Below are 20,004 nucleotides of genomic sequence, written 5' to 3' on the forward strand. Positions count from 1 at the left end.
CCTGTCTGCATCCCTCATTGCCTCTGAGCTTCTTAGGGCAGGACACATTTAAAAAAAAAATTATTATTATATTATCGTCTCAGTTCAAGTTTAATAGAAATGGCAAAAGATCCAAAGGGATGCCCCACTACCATACAGATCAGTTGGCCTACCCTCGTAGCACAGCTCAGGCCATTCTCTCCAGAGGAAGAAAGGCGGGCCCCCTCAACCCCTGAAGGAAAGGCCTGTCCTGTCTCGTACCACATCTGCACTGAGTCTGAAGTCTTGTGTTTTAAGCATGACAATAATACAAAAGAGATTCTGTTTTCATGGCCCCCCACTGCAGCCCGGCCCTAAAATGAGCCAGTGCTCACTTCTGCTTAGAGAAATGTTTTTTGCTTTTCTGGACATCAGGCTTGATGCTATCACTGCCAAGCTTTCAGCCAGCTGGGCGTACTTCCTCATGCTTGTCAGCAAACTGGACGGCTTGAACCACTCTCAGAGTCTCATCCACAGAAAGGGCGATGGGAAGGTCATTCACGGTGATCTGCCGAAGAATACCTTCATCGTCAATGATAAAGAGGCCCCTAAACGAGATGCCTTCGTTAGCCTTTAAGACTCCATAGTCCTGAGTGATGGTACCTTGGGGTCTGATACCAAGGGAATGTTTGTGGGTCCCAGTCCTCCTTGTTTCTTGGGTGCATGGCTCCCCTTTAGGTGACAGAAATGAGAATCCACAGAGGCACCAATCACTTGGCAATCAAGTTTCTTACATTCTCCTGCCCTGTCACTGAAAGCAATAGTCTCCTTGGGGCACACAAAGGTGAAGTCAAGAGGGTAAAAGAAGAACAAAATGTATTTTCCTTTGTAGTCAGACGGACTGATGTCTTTGAACTGGCCATCTGGCATAACAGCCGTGGCTTTGAAGTTGGGGGCGGGATGCCCAGTTTTGGCATTTCCTCAAGACCTCTTGCTGTCAGCAGCTCTGAGACAGAATGCACCAAAGACCAATCAGGAAGAAGACGCCTTAATTTTTTCAAGTGAACTCTACACCACACATGGGGCTTCATCTCACAACCCCAAGATCAAGAGTTGCATGCTCTACCAACTGAGCCAGCCAGGCACCCCGAGGGCAGGAAACATATTTATTTCTGTGTCCCCAGTGCTGAGCAGAGTACCTGGCACATGGGAGTGCTTCATAAATGTTTGTTGTTTGCCCTAATGTTATGGATCTGAGCAGCCGTCATCTAAGGTGCTAAAACCACAAGGTAAAAAGGCTGCTGGAGAACTTGATAATGGGGGATCGGGTGACACTAACTGGATCTTAGTATTCTAATAGAGTTGACGAATTTCTTGCTTCCAGATATGATGTTGCAGGAAATAGTATCACATATGAAATATTTTGCCTAAAAAAAAAATGAACCTGAATCAAATCAAGCCTCTGGATCTGAGGACTAGTTTGTGTCACATCTAGGATAGAGGTACATGTTACATGACATGGTGAGGATGCATTTGACCAAATACAAAACATAAGACCTCCAACAGGACAAATAATCCAGTGTCTTAAAAAAAAAAAATCAAAATAGAATGGGATTATATCAAATTAGAGAAAAGAGGATCTGTTCATTATCTTTATCTTGATTGTGTTGATGGTTTCACAGCATATGCCAAAACTCATCATCAAATTGTATACTTTAAATATGTACAGTTATATTTCAAAAAGCTAAACAAAAAGGGGTGGGGAGACTGTTATGGAGACTTAAGGGACATAACAGCCCAATGTGAACTGTGACTTTTGCCAGGATCCTGATTCAAATGAACTAATTGTAAAAAAGACATTTATTTTTAATGTTTACTTATTTTTGAGAGAGAGAGACAGAGTGCAAGCCAGGGAGGGGCAGAGAGAGAGAGAGAGAGGGAAACACAGAGTCTGAAAAAGGCTCCAGGCTCTGTGCTGTCAGCACAGTTCAGTGGGGCTTGAACTCACGGACCCCGAGATCATGACCTGAGCTGAAGTCCAACACTTAACCAACTGAGCCACTCCGGTGCCCTCTGTAAAAAAGATATCTTTAAAAATATGGCCTAGCCATTGGATGATATTGAGGAATTATTGTGAATTTTATTAGGCATCATTACATAATGGGATGATAGTCATTCTTTAAAAATGTCTCAGAGATGTAGACTGAAATATTTATAGGAGAAGTGACATGTTATCTGGGATTTAAAAAAATATTCTGCAAAAATAAAAAAACTTAATGCAGAGGTAGGGGTGCCTGGGTGGCTCTGTCGGTTAAGTGTACGACTCTTGGTTTCAGCTCAGGTCATGATGTCATAGTTCATGAGTTCGAGCCCCCCATTGGGCTCCACGCTGACAGCACAGGAGCCAGCTTGGGATGCTCTCTCTTCCCCCCTCTTTCTGCCTTCCTCCTCTCGTGCTCTCTCTCTCTCTCAAAATAAATAAATAAACTTAAAAAATAAAATAAAATAAAATGCAGAGGTACACTTCTGTTAAAATGGCCAAATGACCCCACCACATGCTGATGACACCCTGGAGCAATAGGAGCCCTCACTGCTGGTGGCATGCAAGCCAGCTTGACAACTTCTTACAAAACTAAACATACTCTTACCATCCATTCCAGCAACTATGCTCCTTGGTATTTATTTACCCAAAGGGCTTGAAAACTTAAATGTACACAAAAACCTGAACACGAATGGTTATAGCAGCCTTATTCATAATTGCCAACACTTGGAAGCAACTAAAATGCCCTTCAGGGGGTGAGTGGATAGTTAGATGATGGTACATCCAGATGGTAGAATATTATTCAGTGCCCCCCCCCCAAAAAAAAAAACCAAGCAAACAAGAAGCCACAAAAAGCCATGGAGAAATCTTAAATTATATTAATAACAGAAGTCATAAATAAATACATAAATACATACATACATACATACATACATACATACATAAAGCCAACTGAAAAGTCTACAAACCTTATGATTCCAACAGTTGGGGAGGGAAAATTTTTCTTTATTCTTCAAAATTCTTCTAGGTGACTTAAGAATAAAATTGACATGAGTCTGATTAACAGAAGGAAAAAAAGCTTAATTACATGCACGTGGAGGCCGAATCATAAAATTGAGACCCAAAGAAATGATCAAGGCATGCAGCTTTTATGCATTTTAAAATTTTAATTCCAATATAATTAACATACTGTATTATGTTAGTTTCAGGTGTACAATTAGTGATTCAACAATTCTACACATTACTCAGTGCTGATCATAACGAGTGTACTCTTAATCCGTCCCCCCCACCTCCCCTCTGGCAACCACTAGTTTGTTCTCTGTAGTTCAGAGTCTGGTTTTTTGTTTGTGTCTTTTTTTTCTTTGTTTGTTTGTGTTGTTTCTTAAATTCCACACGTGAGTGAAATTATAAGGTATTTGTCTTTCTCTGACTTATTCCATTTAGCATTATGCCCTCCAGATACATGTTGTTGCAAATGAAAAGATTTCATTCATTTTAATGGCTGGGTAATATTCTGTTGTGCATATATACCACATCTTCTTTATCCATCTCTCAGTGGACACTTGGAACACTTCCATAATTTGGTTATTGTAGAGCACATATCTTTTTGAATTAATGTTTTCATTTCCTTTGGGTAAATACCCTGTAGTGGAATTACTACATCACATGGTGATTCTATTTTTATTTTTATTTTTTAAAATGTTTATTTATTTACTTAGAGAGAGAGAGCAGGGAAGGGGCAGAGAGAGAGAGGGAGAGAGAAAATCCCAAGCAGACTCCATGCTCAGCTCTGAGTCTGATGTGGAGCTTGATCTCACAATCGGGAGACCAGGAAATCATGACTTGAAGTGAAATCAAGAGTCAGATGCTTAACCAACTGAGCCACCCAGGAGCCCCGATTCTATTTTCAATTTTTTGAGGAAACTCCATACTGTTTTCTACAGAGCTTTTTTTTTCTAAGTTTTTTTTTTTTTTAATGTTTATTGGTTTATTTGTTTGTTTGTTTGAGGGAGAGAGCACAAGAGGGGTGGGGGGGTGGGCAGAGAGAGAGGGTGACCGAAGATCAGAAGCAGGCTGTGTGCTGACAGCAGAGAACTCAATGCAGGGCTCAAACTTGTAAACCGTGAGATCCTGACCTGAGCCAAAGACGAACGTTTAACCTACTGAGCCACTCAGGCACCCCTTTTTAAATTTTATTTATTTATTTTAAGCAATCTTTACACCCAGTGTGGGGCTTGAACTCCCAGAGATCAAGAGTCACATGCTCTTCTGACTGAGCCAGCTGGGCATCCCCCACAGAGCTTTCATACATTTTACATGAAGAAATATAATCTGTGAGGAATTGACAGGATAAAGAAAATTTAGGTTGGGAGCTCCAATTTTTTTTTTTTTTAACGTTTATTTATTTTTGAGACAGAGAGAGACAGAGCATGAACAGGGGAGGGGCAGAGAGAGAGGGAGACACAGAATCTGAAACGGGCTCCAGGCTCTGAGCTGTCAGCACAGAGCCCGTCGCGGGGCTCGAATCCACGGACCGTGAGATCATGACCTGAGCCGAAGTCAGAAGCTGAACCAACTCAGCCACCCAGGCGCCCTGGGAGCTCCAATTAATAAGGAATTCTAAACAGAATTTGGGCTGAGGTAGTAAATGAGTACAACTAACAAGGTTTATTTATATAAGCTTCCCTGGCTCTCACTTCTCTGTGTCTCACCATACGGATGGATGTCTATTTACCTCCTGGTACAGGGAGGGTACCTTTCACATGGGAGATTTATTTCCTACTTTCAGGCAGACAAAGGAGGGTCCAAGTGTCTTTTTTGCACTGGCTATTTCTTAAATAATTTAAAATAATTGATATGCCAAAAGGGCATATGGGGGGGGGGTTGACTTGTGCCCCCAAACACTTACATGACATTCTGGAAAAGGCAAAACTATGGAGACAGTGAAGAGATCAGTGGTTGACAGGAGTTAGCAGTGAGGCAGGGATGAACAGGCAGGCAGAGCACAGAGGATTTTATTTTGTTTTGTTTTGTTTTGAGCACAGCGGATTTTTAGGGCAGTGAAGTGACTGTGTGACTCTATAATGGGGGATACATGTCGTTATACATTTGTTCAAACGCATAGAATTGTAATGTAAAGTTTGGGTGATTGTAAGTGTCAATGTAGGCTCATCACCTGTAACAAATGTACCACTCCGGTGGGGTGTGTTAGGGGATGCTATGATGTGTCAAGGGGTATTTGGGAAATCTCTGTACTTTGCTCTCAAATCTGCTGTAAACGTAAAACTGCTGTTGGAGCACCTGGGTGGCTCAGTTAGTTAAGCCTCCAACTTTAGCTCAGGTTATGTTCTCACGGTTCATGAGTTCAAGCCCCACTTTGGGCTCTCTGCTGTCAGCATGGAGCCCCTTCTGATACTCTGTCCCCTTCTCTCTCTGATCCTCCCCCTCTTGTGTTCATTCTCTCTCTCAAAAATCAACAAATATTAAAAAAAAATTTTAATTATTAAAACTGCTGTAAAACAGTCTTTTTTTTTTTTTTTAAAGAGGGGTGAAAGGTGCAACAAGACTTGGTACAACTATAAAGTTTACAAATTAGGAAATTATGAAAATTGCAAAAAATAATGATTGGAGCTAGATGATAGATACGTGGTATTTCATTACACTCTACATGGTACGCAGTACACTACCTTCTTTACTTTGTGTTTGAAATAAAAATGTTTTTTGCAGACATGAGTGGTTGAGCAGCAAAGGGCAAGGGCCGCACCCCTATCGGTTACCATTATTTTAACAGGAGGCTGAAGATGGATATCCAGTCCCCTCCCATGTGTGCTGGCAGGCAGCCTGGCCCAGCAGAGGTTCCAGGAGCCCCTAAGACAGAGCCTCCTCTCTCCACAGTGCTGGGTGCTTGATCTGGCTGGAATTTATAGGAATTTCAATTTCCCCGGGATTCCTCTCCAGCCAGCGGGGGGTTAAGCTCCTGTCAGAGAGGCTTGGGGAGGGGGTGCCCCTCTCAGTCTGAGTACCAGTATTACCACCGCTTTGCCAGGAGATGAAAGCAACCAGAGTGCCTGAGGAATTAATCATCAGCCTCCCGGCCGATCAGTGGCGAGGACACCCAGGAAATGAAAGTTCATCCAAGTCACACCCTGCAATAAGGAAATCTTATTGCTCTCCCAGTGATGGATGCCCAGTGAACACCGGCGGCAGGGTCTGTCATCCACCTGGAGCGGCTCCAGCAAGGCCTCTGGTCAACATTTCTTTTCACTGTAGATACTCGAAATTCTACCATTAACAGCGGACCGGCCTTCAGAGAGATCTAACTCCAAGATTTTGATTTTTCTTCCCCTCAGTTGAGAAGCTAATGAACGCAGTGGACCTTACCACCTGCACTGACAAGGTTGGATACAATTTCAGAGAGTACATGGCCCTCCCAGAAGCCCATCCACAGACACCAGTTTAAGAACCCTGGGCAGAGTTTACAGCTCCAAAGTTCTCATTCTTTTGAAAGGAGCACACCCTAGAGCCCTCTTTAAAATGCAAATGATCCCTGGGAGGGTTGAAAAGACTAACCAGCCTGTTTGAAAGAGTTTTTCCAAGCTTGGCCAGAGATAGCATAAGAGATTTTAATGCTGGGGTGGGGAGGCTGCACAGGGGCTCACAGTTTTGCCTAGCACTGGGAAGGGAATGTAGTGAGCCAAGAGTGCTGATAGCTAACTTTATAGAGCACTTACAAGAATCTTGTGAATTAAGTGCTACCAGCATCCCCATTTTATGGATGAGGAAGCTGAGACTAGAAAAGTTCAAGTGACAAGGCTATGCAGTTAGTGGCCGAGGGGGAATTTGAGGCCTCCATCAGCCTAAGATCAAAGGCCATCCTTTTCTGATGGAAGAGGAAACAGGCAATTCACTGAGGGCCACAGTCACTCAGTGCTCCACTTCCAACCCCCATGTGTCCCCTCCTCACTCCAATAAGCTGAGAGCGGGCAGTGCTTCACGACCGTTCCCTGGAGTTTGAAGGACTTGCTGAGAAGTCTGAAGAGAGCATCATGCTGACCTGTCTTCACTGCCCCTAATTGTTTTCTAAAATCCTTTTTATTGAATTATCAGAGTGTAATGGAAGAGTCGATGAGAGTCGCTTCAGAGTTACAAGGCCAGGGCCTGCTGGGTGGAGAAAAGCAAAGCCCTAAAGGCTCCCTGGGCTGAGCAATGGTATAAAATATGTATTTTTACATAACTGGGAGAAAAAAAAAGAAACGGACAAGCCACCCCGTGGGGGAAACGCCTCTTTCCGTATTTCCATTATCTTGTGTAATGCACAGTCGGGCAGGAGCCGCAGTGGGAAAGGAAATACTGGAGCCTTTTCCCTATGAGCCTCCTGGTGGGTTAAGAGGCAGAGAGAGCCAAGATGCAGAAATCCAAATGGCCTGGGCCGGTGCTCAGAAACCCATTAAAACTGTGGGGACAGGTGAGGAAACCCATTACAACTGAGGGGCCAGGTGGGGGAGGGGAGCTGGGCTGATTCCAAAGATCGCCTTGGTTGGCAACAATACCTCTCCTCTGGGCTGAGAAAGTAGCCTCGGCGAGCTCAGATTCACCTTTAGGTCTGCATGAGGTATTCTAAATGGGGCCTCCCCAGTGAGGAAGGGGGACACGGGGTGATCCCTCCTAAAGAACAACCACCACACCAAACATTTACCAAGCAGTTGCTACCTGGTGCCAAGTATTCCCTAGTGATTTTCCTGCATGGCTTCCATCGACCCATTTATACAGATGAGAGCATCGAGTTGCCCAAAGTCCTACAGCTGGTGAGCGGCTGACTCCACACTGTTTTGTAGTTCTGACCGTGCTTAGGAGGGTGAAGGGAAACATAGTCCTTGTCAGGGTAGCCAAAGCACACTGACACGGCTGGCCTCTGGCAGTCGGACAGGGAAGCTATCTGACCCAACGTTTGCATGTCTGTTCTCTTTTTTACCCTAAAATTATTTCACTAAGGACAGAATTCTCTAGAGAAGGCAGTGGTGGCAAGAGCTTGGTGTTAAGAGCCCCAATCTAGGGATCTGGAGATCTCAGGTTCTAGTCTTGGCTTTGATGTTAACTTGCTATGGGACATTGAAAGTTATTTGCAGAGGTGTCTGGGTGGCTCAGTTGCTTAAGTGTCCAACTACAGCTCAAGTTATGATCTTGAAGTTCACGAGCCAGAGCCCTGCCTTGGGCTTTGTGCTGACAGCTCTGAGCCTGGAGCCTGCTTTGGATTCTGGATCTCTCTCTGTCTCTCTGCCCCTCCCCGGCTCACACTCTTGTCTCTCTCTTTCTCAAAAATAAATAAACATTAAAAAAAAAAAGAAAGTTATTTGCAAATAACAGGCTTGGATGATCTTTAAAGGGTCTCTTCCAGGTCAACATTAAAAGACAGATTGAGGGGCACCTGAGTGGCTCACTTGGTTAGGCGTGCGACTCTTGATTTTGGCTCAGGTCAGGATCTCCAGCTTTGTGAGAGCACATAGGGCTATGTGCTGACAGCTCAGAGCCTGCTTAGGATTCTCTCTCCCTCTCTCTCTGCCCCTCCAACCACTCACACTCTCTCTTTCTTTACCTCTCTCAAAATAAACATTAAAAAAAAAAAAAAAAAGGACAGATTGAAAACTCCAGCTCTAGCTCCAAGACAATCTGGGGTCTACACGCGGTGAAGCTGATAGAAAGAAGGGTCCTGGAATCAGAGCACCTCCCTCACCTCCTTGCCTCCAAATGTTTATGCCTCAGTTGCTTAGCAAATGAGAATAATAAAAGCTCTTGGGCTGTTTTGGAGATGATATTAAGTGAGAGGGTCAATGTTAAATGCTTGGCATAGAGCCTGGCTCAGTACCTTTCAATGCTCTGCACCTATTGTTGCTATTGTTATCCTTATCCTTCACATCTGTATAGAGCTTTTATGGTGCAGGAAACATTGGTCTTATTTATTTGTTTGTTTATTTATTTATTTATTTATTTGCGAGAGAGACAGAGACAGCACGACTTGGGGAGGGGCAGAGAGAGAGAGAGAGAGAGAATCCCAAGCAGGCTCAGCACTGTCAGGGCAGAACCCCATGCGGGGCTGGAACTCACAAAACTGTGAGATCATGACCTGAGCCCAAACCAAGAGCCGACAGAGCCACCCAGTTGCCCCTTATTTATTTATTTTCATTTATTTATTTATTTATTTTTAAGTAGGCTCCATGCCCAATGTGGGATTTGAGGGCACGACCTTGAGATCAAGATGTTCTACCGAGGGAGCCAGCCAGGCGCCCCAAAACATTGGTCTTATTAATTGGTTGGCAACCTCACAACAACATAGGGAGGATTTTGTGATTATTATTCCCATTTGGAGGGTCGAGAAACTGAGACTTGAAAGGTAGGTCCTGCCCAGTGGATTGATTTGTACACTCACGAACCTGTGGAGATCTGCAGTTAAGAAGACAGGCCCCGATAAAGAGAGAAGTCCTTTCTGCCCCCAGGTGTTAGTGAGCCACCGCGCGGCTGGGAGGGAACTTGGTGGAAACAGGAATCCTGGAGCCCCTATTCCCTACCCGGACTAGCAATCCATCGCTGGCCAGCCGGTCACCCGGTCGGCTGGAGGCTGCGAGGCGGGGTCAGGGGCGGGCCTACCGCCCCCAGCCCGCGGGGAAAGCCGAGACCCAGCCGCGCCGCTCATTGGCTGCGGTTCGCAGGTGTACCCTCAGCCAATCAGCGCTGCGGGGGGCGGCGCCTTCCAGGCTCACCTGGCGGCCGCGACTCTGCCCGGCTCAGTGGCGTCGGGAACCGCAGAGCACCTGTGGTTTCGCGGAAGTCCTGCCGTACTCTAGCCCGGCCAAGCTCCGCGGGACCCAGCCCGACCCGACCTCTGCCCGGCCCGCCATGGGCCCTCCGTCCCGTAGCGTCTCCGCGCTTCTGCTGCTGCTACAGGTACGTCGCGTCCCTTGGTTTTGCGGGGGACGCCTTCCGGCCCCACCATCACGCGCCCGGCCCCGTTCCTCTCTCTCCTCTCGTCCCCTCTTCTTCCAAGAAAGTTTAGGTCCAGGAATGGCCTGGAAGCTGCGCCGCGCTCTGGGCTCCACGGAGGTGGGAGTGGGAGCGGGTGCGGGTGGAGGGCGCGTGGCTTTGCCCTCTCCCTCGCGCAAATACTAGAGGTGGGGGGCGAGCCTCGCTGCGGGCTCTGGGGACTCCGAGCTGGCGGCGGTAGAGGCTGGGGGCGGGCATTGGGGGGCGTGGTGCAGGGTGGGGGCCGGGGTACAGAAAAGGGGAGTCCCGCTGCAAGTCGGGGGAGCCAGGAGTAGTGGAGATGACCCCTGAGGTAAGGAAAGGGAAGTCAACAGAAATAAAAGCACTTGCCTGTAAAGAAAGGCTCGTAAACAGGTATGGGGCGCCGTGGGTTAATAAAGGGCTCAAAAGGTGTTGGGGCGCCCCTCGGTGTGAGGAACTAGACTTAGGAGTGGGGGTGTTCCCAGCATAAGGAAAGTGAAGTGGGGAACAGTAAAGTTGCGTCTATTGAAACTAAAAAGGAGAATGCAAAGAAAGGAGTGGTTGGTCGGGAGGAGGTTGACCCAGCAGCCCCCCTCTCCCGGGAGTACCTGGGAGCTTGGCGGCAGCAAGTTTCGGAATGAAAGAGTTTGGCGTGGCTGCCTGCCCTGGGGGTTGGGGGTGAGGGTGGATCCCTCCCACAGGCCGACGCTGGGAGCAAGGGAGGGGCGGCGCGGTTGGTTTCGGTGTGGGCAGGAGGCGACCCCTCCTCCCCGGGGGGAATCCCCCTCCCCCGATCACCCTGGTTCCATACCTTTCCCCTACTTCAGGTCACATCAGGGCTCTGCCAGGAGCCCGAGCCCTGCCGTCCTGGCTTTGGCGCCGACAGCTACACGTTCACCGTGCCCCGTCGACATTTGGAGAGAGGCCGAGTCCTGGGCAGAGGTGAGGACGTACTGCTGGGGTTCTGAGCTGGGTGCGGTGGGAGTGGGAAGGGTCCGAGAAATTGCTCCCACGGCTCTGGGCTGGACTGCGCAAACCCTTTTTTCCTGGCTCAAATGGCACCCCTTTGGAATTTACACAGATGTAACGATCTAAACTTTTACTGTGGTTGAGAGAGCTATGGTATTGGTAATTATGTTGGGGGGGGGGGGGCATTTTTTTAGAGGCCTTTAATGTGTCTCAAATTGTCCTGACCACTTGAGAGTCTGTCATTTCAGGCTGCTAAAACCTGATGTGTGGGATGAGGGGCGGCAGTAATTCCCGTTTTGCAGATGAGCAAACGGAGGCTCAGAGGGTGGAGTCCACTTGCCCCAGGTCTGCCAAGCAGGAATTTGAACTAGGACTGATTCCCAGGCCCCATTCTGCACCATCTCTGGGATGACTGAGGTGCCAAGGGTTGTGGCATTTGCTCAAAGAGATGAAAACATTTTGATACAGTTACTATTCCCCCAATGAATAATGGTTTAAAAAAAAAAACAAAAACCAGTAGCTGTGACTCAGGAATGAAAACACACACAATGTACTTCTGGGCCTTATCACTGTGATAATCAGGATTCTAGAGTTAGCTTTATTTCACTGTTGCCCAGAAATGAGAGAGCAAGGGAAGCTTGGTTTCTCTTCTGGTTTCATTGATTCCCAGATGCTTATTTCCTACCAGACGATTTCTTCCTCTTGATTTCAGTTGATTGGGCAAGTATCATAAGTATAAAAGAGACACTTTTTAAAATGAGAAATCACCCACAATTCCCCTGAGGAAATTCACTGCGTTTATTCTTCCAGTCTTTGGCCACATGAAAACTTGAGCAATCACGCTGTTGTGTGAAAATTGTTTGAATTTTGGAAGTTGTTCCAATAGTGGGCGGCATTCCCTCCCGCCCTCCCCCCCCACCCAAACAGAGAAACTGCAGCTCCATTGATTAAACATACTTGGTTTTCTGAGGCCTGCCTGTGTTGTGTGGAGCTTTCTATGAAGTGAGAAAGGAAGTGTCTGATTTTGCAGTGGGTCCACCATTAGTCGATGGTTGACAGCTTGCCCAGCCCTGTGCTGGGTAACTCAGGAATGAATTGAAGAGATATGGAGACACTCCAGCCTGCTGTTGGTATTTCACGTTCCAGCAGATTATGGAGAATGCCCCAGGACCCGCTTAGAGGGCACTGTGGGACATGGGCATTCAGGTGCCAAAGAATGTGGGTGGTGTGGGATGTTTTGATGAGTATCAGTTGGCAGTGAGGGCTGCTGGCTTCTTGGAGGAGGCAAAGTTGACCCGGCCTTGAAGATTGGGGCAGGAGTTAGAAATTGGGGGTGTGCCTGTGTATATGGGGGTGTTCCAAGACAAGCGCCGGTCACTTTGTTTTCCCATACCAAGGCTTTTGGTAAGTCCAGATGTGAGTTAGTCTGCTTTTATCACTCCTGCACCCCTCTTCCCCAGACAAGCTCTTGGTCCGACCAAGAATATTATTGCATAATAATATACATATTACCATTATTATTAATAGCAGCCTATTCCTTTTGAACCAGACTCTGGAGCAAGTGCTCAATTTTATCCCACTTAATATTCCCAAGAACTGGGGCACCTAGGTGGTTCAGTCGGTTAAGCGTCTGACTTTGGCTCAGGTCATGATTCCCTAGTTTGTGGGTTTGAGCCTCCCATCCAGCTCTGTGCTGTCAGTGTGGAGCCTGCTCTCCCTCTCTGCCCCTCCCCCACTTGCACTCTTGCTCTCAAAAATAAACATTAAAAAATATGTATATCTATTCCCAAGAATCTTATGAGGGTAGGCACTGTTATTTCTATTTTGCAGGGGAGGAAATTGAAACGTAAAGCAATTTAGTAATCTGTTCAGAGATCCACAGCTGGTCTTTGTCCTGTTCTCTCCCCCTCTCAATAATTTCAAAAAAAGAGGTGTTTGGAGAATTAGTGTCCATTGTGCAGTAAACGTTGTCTTCCCTGTGTGCCTGAGAGAGCAGAGGTGTTGATATAGCAGGACCCCGAGAACAGGAGGAGGTGGTGATGGAGATGGGTCACAACAGGTGGGAAGTGGAGGGAGGCCTGTGGTGGTGAGCTTGGTGGGAGAGGCAGCTTCTGAAAGCCGCTTGTGTGGCTGGGTTCAGTGTCCTTTATGTCCAAGAGACATCCCATCAGCAGATTTTCTGACATTTCACCGTTTAGACCTTCCTCCGAGTCCAGTGTGGAATTACCCCAGGACGGAAGTGCCCTTCTGGTAAAATCACACATGTGACCTTAGAAGACTGGCTTTGTGACTTAAAAGGCAGTTAGGATTTAGGGTGGTGGCCTCACTCTCTTTGGACCCTCCAGGGAAGTGGAAGGATGTGACATTAGCACCAGGTTTAAATATTCGCTTCACGGGAGTTTGAAAATAAGGAACCTGTTACTTTTTGTCCACCGTTTGCCATAGGGTGTCACGAATAGGGTTTGACCGAACTCAGGGGACCCTGGAGTGGTTTGCTGGGGCGATTGTTGTGCTCTGTGAGATGGACGACCCCACGGCCTCGGCCTTGAATCTATGTCTTTGGTAACTCTCCAGGTTCTAGAATGGAGAATGATTTAAAAAAAACAACTTTAAACTGGTTCTCTAGAGTTTGAGAATTTTTCTTTTTTCTGGCATAAACTGGTTTGAGAAACCCCGGCTATTTCATATTGCCTTCAGCTTTAAGTTGATTGAGGGGTGAGCTGCAAAAAGCAGACAGGCTTGGAAACCAATGGCTTCTTGCTTTGCTTCACCACCTGGTTTCAGGTGTACAGGGCTTCTGTTTTGGGTTTGAGCTCTGGCTCCTTGATGGATTGACCTAGCTCACAAGCACCCACTTGTGTGGATTAAATACATCCATTTCCCCCTTTCTAAAAGATGTGCTGAAAGGTGGTAGAAACAGGGTGCAGGCCTCCTAATTAAACTGGGCTTAAAAAAAAACAAATACAGAAACCTGCTTTGGGAATCTCCTTACATCATCAGACACCCACTCCCCTGTCCCTCAAACTCACTCACTTCATGATTACTCACATCTGTGACAAGGGTTAATGTCAAGCTCACCCGGGAAGGAGATCTGGGTCCTCCCAGGTCCTGGGCCCTGCAAGGCTATGTAAGGAAGTCTGGCTGCTGCTCCCCCTGGGGCCTGCCTGCCGGACCTGTCCTGCCTCTGCCAGATGGTTATGGAAATCCCTGTTTGCTCTCTGGAGCTTTTTATTGGGTGAGACTTTTCTTCCGAAATGCTCACCTTGGTGTCTGTTACACATTCCCTTCCAAGTGTAACCCCAGATAAGCCAGACGCTGAAGCAATCACCTCTCACATCTCCCAGGAGCTGCCAAAATCCTAAAATCCCCGAGAGGCACCTGTCACAATTCAGACTTTGAGTTTCTACTCTGCCTCAACTCCCATCTCTTTTTAGGGCTTTAGGCCTTCAAGGAGGGGAATGAAGTCTGTATGGCTGGTCAGGAGAGTTTGTGAGTAAGCACATCAAAGGTCCAGGTTTGCCTTTCAGCTCCTAGCTGTGTGACATTGGGTAAAACACTTTATTTGATTGGGTCTCGTTTTCCCCACCTGTGAAATGGGGGGGGGGTGGGTAGTAGTACTTATCGGTTTGTTGTGAGGATTAAAAGGCATGTTTGTTTTAATTTGGCTAGCCAACAAGTAAGAGTGCCAGCACTGGGCTAGACTCTGGGGTTACAGTAATTAATAAAGCAGATCTGGGCTGAACATAAAGAAGAGAGATGATGTAAAGAAACAGGAAATATTAAATGGTGCCTCATATTCTTAGCATAGAGTAGGCACTCAAATATTATTTTGAAGAAATGAATGAATGTTTATTACCCCTCATATATTGGCTTATTTTTTTCCCCCTCTCAAATTCTTTGGCCTCAGGCCCGTCCTAGATCTAAATGGACCAGAAGAGTTGTCAGTTAGAACCTTCTAAGATGCACGTGAACACTGCACACCCAGTCTGTGCTTCTAGAAGCTGGGCTACCCCATAAGTGTGTCCCAGGATTACAGCATGCTGAGTGCTTCCTTCTGGATGCCAGAGGGCAGAGGCGGGAGCCCTCAAACCTGAATCTGGAAGGGGAAAGGCAGCCATTTTTAAGTGTTTTTCATCTTTGGTCAATTGAAAGAAATTCCTGTGGTGGCCTTTCGTCCTTTCTCTGCCTCTCTCTCTTGCTACTTGAACTTTATCTTTCATACACTTGAGCTCATGCTTGCTGCTGTCCAGAGGGCTTTAGCCACCTTGTTTTTGCACATTTCCTCTTCGCCTTCCTTCCTCTTCCTTCCTCTTCCTTCCTCTTCCTTCCTCTTCCTTCCTCTTCCTTCCTCTTCCTTCCTCTTCCTTCCTCTTCCTTCCTCTTCATCTAATCCTCCACCCCGCCTGCCAAGGCTCTGGTGGCGTATTTCCATCATTTAGAAGGTTCTTGAGTCACTCTGCCTAGATTGAAACCCAGGGAATGTCCCTTGCTACCTGAGGGGAGGTCAGCCAAGGACCTTATCCTCTAAGCCTTAGTTTCCTCATCTGTAAAGTGGGCCTAACAGTACCAAGTGCTCAATGAATACTAAATATTAAAGCCCCGAAGTATTTGGTGCCTTCTGCTTGTGTCTCTCCCATGTGTTTTACCTGTGGTTCAGAACTTTTCCCTGTGCTCCTTCCCACCCCGTAAACCAGCCAAACCAGTTTCCTCACTCTCCCCGCTTCTGTGTTAAAGCAAACACTGCTCTGCAAACAGTGACAGACCAAAGTGCCCTTTGCTAGGAGAGGGAATTTGGTGACAGTCTTCTTGTTTGCCTCTGCCAGCAGACTCCACGGTGGGGCTGCCTGTGGACCTGCTTGTGAATATTGTTTGCAGATGGAGTGGGAGGGGTGGGGCAAGGAGTAGCTGGGGGTGGGAAAACAAGATGACCCTGAACTTGTCAGCTTCTGCCTGGTTTTTAAAATTATTTCATGGGACGCCTGGCTGGCTCAATCAGTAGAGTACGGAGGTAGACTTTTGATCTTGGGGTTGTAAGTGGGTTTTTGTTTGTTTATTTATTTTGAGAGAGAGAGAAAGAGGAAAGAGAGAGAGAGAGACAGGAGAGAGAGAGAATACGAGCAAGCACTCTCACCATCGGGAGATCACAACCTGAGCTGAAACCGAGAGTCAAATGCTTGTTCGACAAAGGTGCCCTTTTGGGTTGTAAGTTTGAGCCCCACGTTGGGTGTAAAGATTACTTAAACTCTTTAAAAAATTTAAATTATTTTATAATACACATGCTGTAGAATACTGTGTGTTTTCCCATTGCCAAAAATGCTCCGCCCTAGCTCCTGAGAGTGTGGGTTGCCTGCATGGCTTCGTGTGGGATCACCTGGAACACTTCAAAGACGCACGTTTGCCCTCCTGCACATCACTGAACTACAGTTTCTGAGAGTGGAGATCTGGACATGGTAGTTTTTAAAGCTCCCCAGGTGTCTGCTGCCACCAGATTTGTTGTCCTGGACGACTCCAGTAGCTAGGTCACAATGTTTGATGAGTAAATACCTGGTGCCAGCAGGGTATGAACATCTCGTTCAGCCTGAGGCCAGGGATCCAAGGGCACCCTTGATCTGGAAGGGATAAGGCTGGTCCTTCTGCCATGCTGGCAAAGGAGTGCTCTGTGGGTGTGGGGTGGGGCACATGGGGTGGGAATGGGGGACCCAGAGAAGTAGCTGCCTCCCCACCATACACCTATTGCTTGGGGCACTGACTTAAGACCCAGCCTTCGATCTCAGGGAGATTCCAGAAATCTCTGAGACCCTTGCAGGGGGTAATTTCAGTACATTCTGAGAAGGTCTCTGCGGTGGGAAAATGTTCAGAGGATTCATTGAGCGCTCAGTTTTACCTGCTGGGCTTTGGTGAGTGATAAGGCTCCAGCCAGCCAGAGGTGAACAGACTCTCCAGGTATGGGAAACGGGGTGCCCAAAGGCATGGCGGAGCATGAAGGAGTCAGGCTGGAGCTGTGCTTGCAGGAGATGGTCCCAGGAAGAGAGTGCCTAGGTGTAGACCACAACCAGGCTATCGCAGGGCCTTGGACTTTAGTCTGCAGGTAATAGAGGGTTTACTTTGCTGTTTAAGAAATCTCTATGCCCAATGTGGGGCTTGGGTGCATGACTGTGAGATCAAGAGTCGCATGCTCCACCAACGGAGCCAGCCAGGGGCCACGGGTTTTCTCTTTCTATTCTTTTTTTTTTCCTTTCATTCCTTCCTTTTCTTTTAGTAGAAATCTTTCACTTGGTTAAAAATATATAGTAAAAAAATATATATATATATAATATATATATATTATTATATATATATATATGTGTGTGTGTGTGTGTGTGTGTGTGTGTGTATTGCCAACAGTGAAAAAGTCTCCTTCCCACCCCGACCCAGGAAGTGGCAGAGCTGGGGCTCCAGTCCTGCCCTTGAATCTTCTAAGACTTGTGCCATCATTGTGCCCCTCATCTGTCTTGTTGTCAAATTGCATCTCCAGTGGAAGCTGAGTCCCCTTTCTGAGGGAAAGGAATTCCCGCCTTCTCCTTGGAAAAGATGTCTTTATACCTTTTGTGTCTCACTGATTTTAACTGTGATGCTGGAATTCATCCTCTTTTGCTTTTGAAGGGCCTCTTTTGTCTTATATGTGTGGGTAACTTCCAGCCTGTTTGCCTGTTACCTTCACTTCCAAATAAATGCTAGCTGAACTGCACTTCTTTCTTTCTTTCTTTTTCTATCTATCTATCTATCTATCTATCTATCTATCTATCTAATCTGTGAGAGACAGAGTGTGAGCAGGGAAGGAGCAGAGAGAGAGGGAGACACAGAATCTGAAGCAGGATCCAGGCTCTGAGCTATTAGCACAGAGCCCGATGCGGGGCTCGAACCCACGAACGATGAGATCATGACCTGAGCTAAAGTCAGACCCTTAACTGAGCCACCCAGGCATCCATGAACCTCACTTCTTTTACTCTGTCTCCAACTTTCTGGGTCCCTGAAAATGCAATTCTATTGGCATTCAGAATTAGAGCTTGGGAGGGAAACTGTAGTATAATGAGGTTCCAACTGGGACTTAAAAAAATATTTTTTTAATGTTTATTTTTGAGAGAGAGAGAGAGAAAAACAGTGTGACTAGGAGAGGGGCAGAGAGAGAGGGAGACACAGAATCTGAAGCAGGCTCCAGGCTCTGAGCTGTCAGCACAGAGCCCGATGTGGGGCTCGAATCCACTAATCCCAAGATCACAACATGAGCTGAAGTCAGAATGCTTAACCAACTGAGCCACCCAAGTGTTCCCTCCCCCACCAAACTGGGACTTTTTCAAGGTGCAGGAGAGATCTGGGCCTGGATCCCTGTGAGCTCAGGCATTACTGCTGAAATCTAATGGGGCCTGTCTGGAAAGGTTGAACCTGTTCACCATGAGCAAAATCATAAACGGTGGCCAGCACAGGCCCCCGTGGGATAATTGGCCAAGGCCTAGATAATAATTAGTGGGCCTTGTAATTAGGAAAACGTGTAACAAGCCGAAATCCTTTCAGATTTATGGTACCTGGGCAAGTTGAAGGCTATGGAGAACACCTGTTTCTGTGGTTTGGCATTCAGACATACTTCTACACCTTCTCTGTTCCCAGGAGAGTTCTGAAGGCTGTTGTAGAGCATCTTAGGTCATTCTCCTCTACCCCTTCCCCAGCAGTCTTTTCTCCATCCAGCAGCCACCAGTGATGGTTTTTAAAATTTGAGGAGTTCCTGGGTAGCTCTGTCAGTTAAGTGTTCAACTCTTGATCTCAGCTCAGGTCTTGATCTCAGGATTATGAGTTCAAGCCCTTTGTTGGGCTCTGTGCTGGGCATGAAGCCTACTGAAAGGAAGAAAGAAAGAAAATTTAAGTTAATACAAATAGTGAATAGTGTATTGCATGCCTGAAATCAATAAAATGTCTGTCAAATATACTTAAGAAAAATTAACTTAAAAATCAGAGTTGGCCAGTGGTTCCTCATTTCACAGAGAATGTAAGTCACAGTCCTTTCTATGACATGTAAGGCCTCCGTGATCTGCCCCCCACCCCCAAACACTTCCCCTACCCCTTACTTCTTGCTATCAATTCTTCCTGACTCTACCTAGAAACACACCAGACACACTTGTACCCCTGGGCCTTTGCACTGGCTATTGCTGCTGTCAATGATACTTTTCTGATATCTGCATGGCTCACTCATTTACTTTATTTTTAAGTAAGTTGTATGCCTAACGTAGGGCTTGAACTCACGACCCCAAGATCAAGAGTCACATACTCTACTGATTGAGCCATCCAGGTGTCTCTCATGGCTCACTCATTTAGGTCCATGTTTTTGCTTACATGTCACCCTCTCAGTGAAGCCTTTCTTGAGCCTCTATTTAAGGTAGTTACTCCTTCTTGCACTCCCCTTCCTTTTTTGCTTTATTTTCCTCTGTAGCACTTTTCACCATCTAGCATGCTATGTATTCCACTTATTTCTCCTGTCCATTTTCTTAAAAAAATTTTTTTTAATGTTTATTAGTTTTTAGAGAGAGAAAGACAGAATATTAGTGGGGGAGGGGCAGAGAGAGAGAGGGAGACACAGATTCTGAAGCAGGCTCCAGGCTCCAAGCTGTCAGCACAGAGCTTGACATGGGGCTCGAACTCACCAACTGTGAGATCATGACCTGAGCTGAAGGTGGACACTAACCAACTGAGCCACCCAGGAGGCCAGGGAATTTCATCTTGTATATTTTACTGGCTGTATTGTGTCTAGAGCAGTGCCTGGCATATAATAGGTGCTCAACAGGTATTTGTTGAATGAATAAATGAGGTTTCAGAGTGTGTGTGTGTGTGTGTATAGACCTATATATTTTTTGTATTTAGGAGATATCCCAGGGTGGTTTTTGTATTTAAGAAAAGCTAGAACTTTGTCAGTGTGAGCCATAGAAGGACATGAGGAGGAGGGGACGTTCACAGGGCATGTGTCTCAGCTTGGCCCTCTCCAGCTTCTCGGAGCCCTGCACACCTCTGGTGTA

The 20,004-nt window shown here is 46.6% G+C and overlaps 1 protein-coding gene and 1 pseudogene across 1 annotated transcript in view; one reads left to right on the top strand and one right to left on the bottom strand.

The window, feature by feature from the left end:
* Nucleotides 1-349: 349 nt before the first annotated feature.
* On the bottom strand, nt 350-2,613 carry LOC109270619 (peroxiredoxin-1-like; annotated as a pseudogene).
* Nucleotides 2,614-9,765: 7,152 nt separating this feature from the next.
* Nucleotides 9,766-20,004, top strand: part of CDH1 (cadherin 1) — an 81,200-nt gene continuing 70,961 nt past the window's right edge. Inside the window, exons 1-2 of the mRNA XM_019455447.2 lie at nt 9,766-9,937; nt 10,822-10,936. Of these exons, the coding sequence (XP_019310992.1) occupies nt 9,890-9,937; nt 10,822-10,936 (163 nt within the window). The 5' untranslated portion in view covers nt 9,766-9,889. The remainder of the gene's footprint in view (nt 9,938-10,821; nt 10,937-20,004) is intronic.

This window comes from Panthera pardus, unplaced genomic scaffold, assembly GCF_024362965.1.
Source record: "Panthera pardus isolate Hobbes unplaced genomic scaffold, ASM2436296v1 HiC_scaffold_19, whole genome shotgun sequence".
NCBI lineage: Eukaryota > Metazoa > Chordata > Mammalia > Carnivora > Felidae > Panthera > Panthera pardus.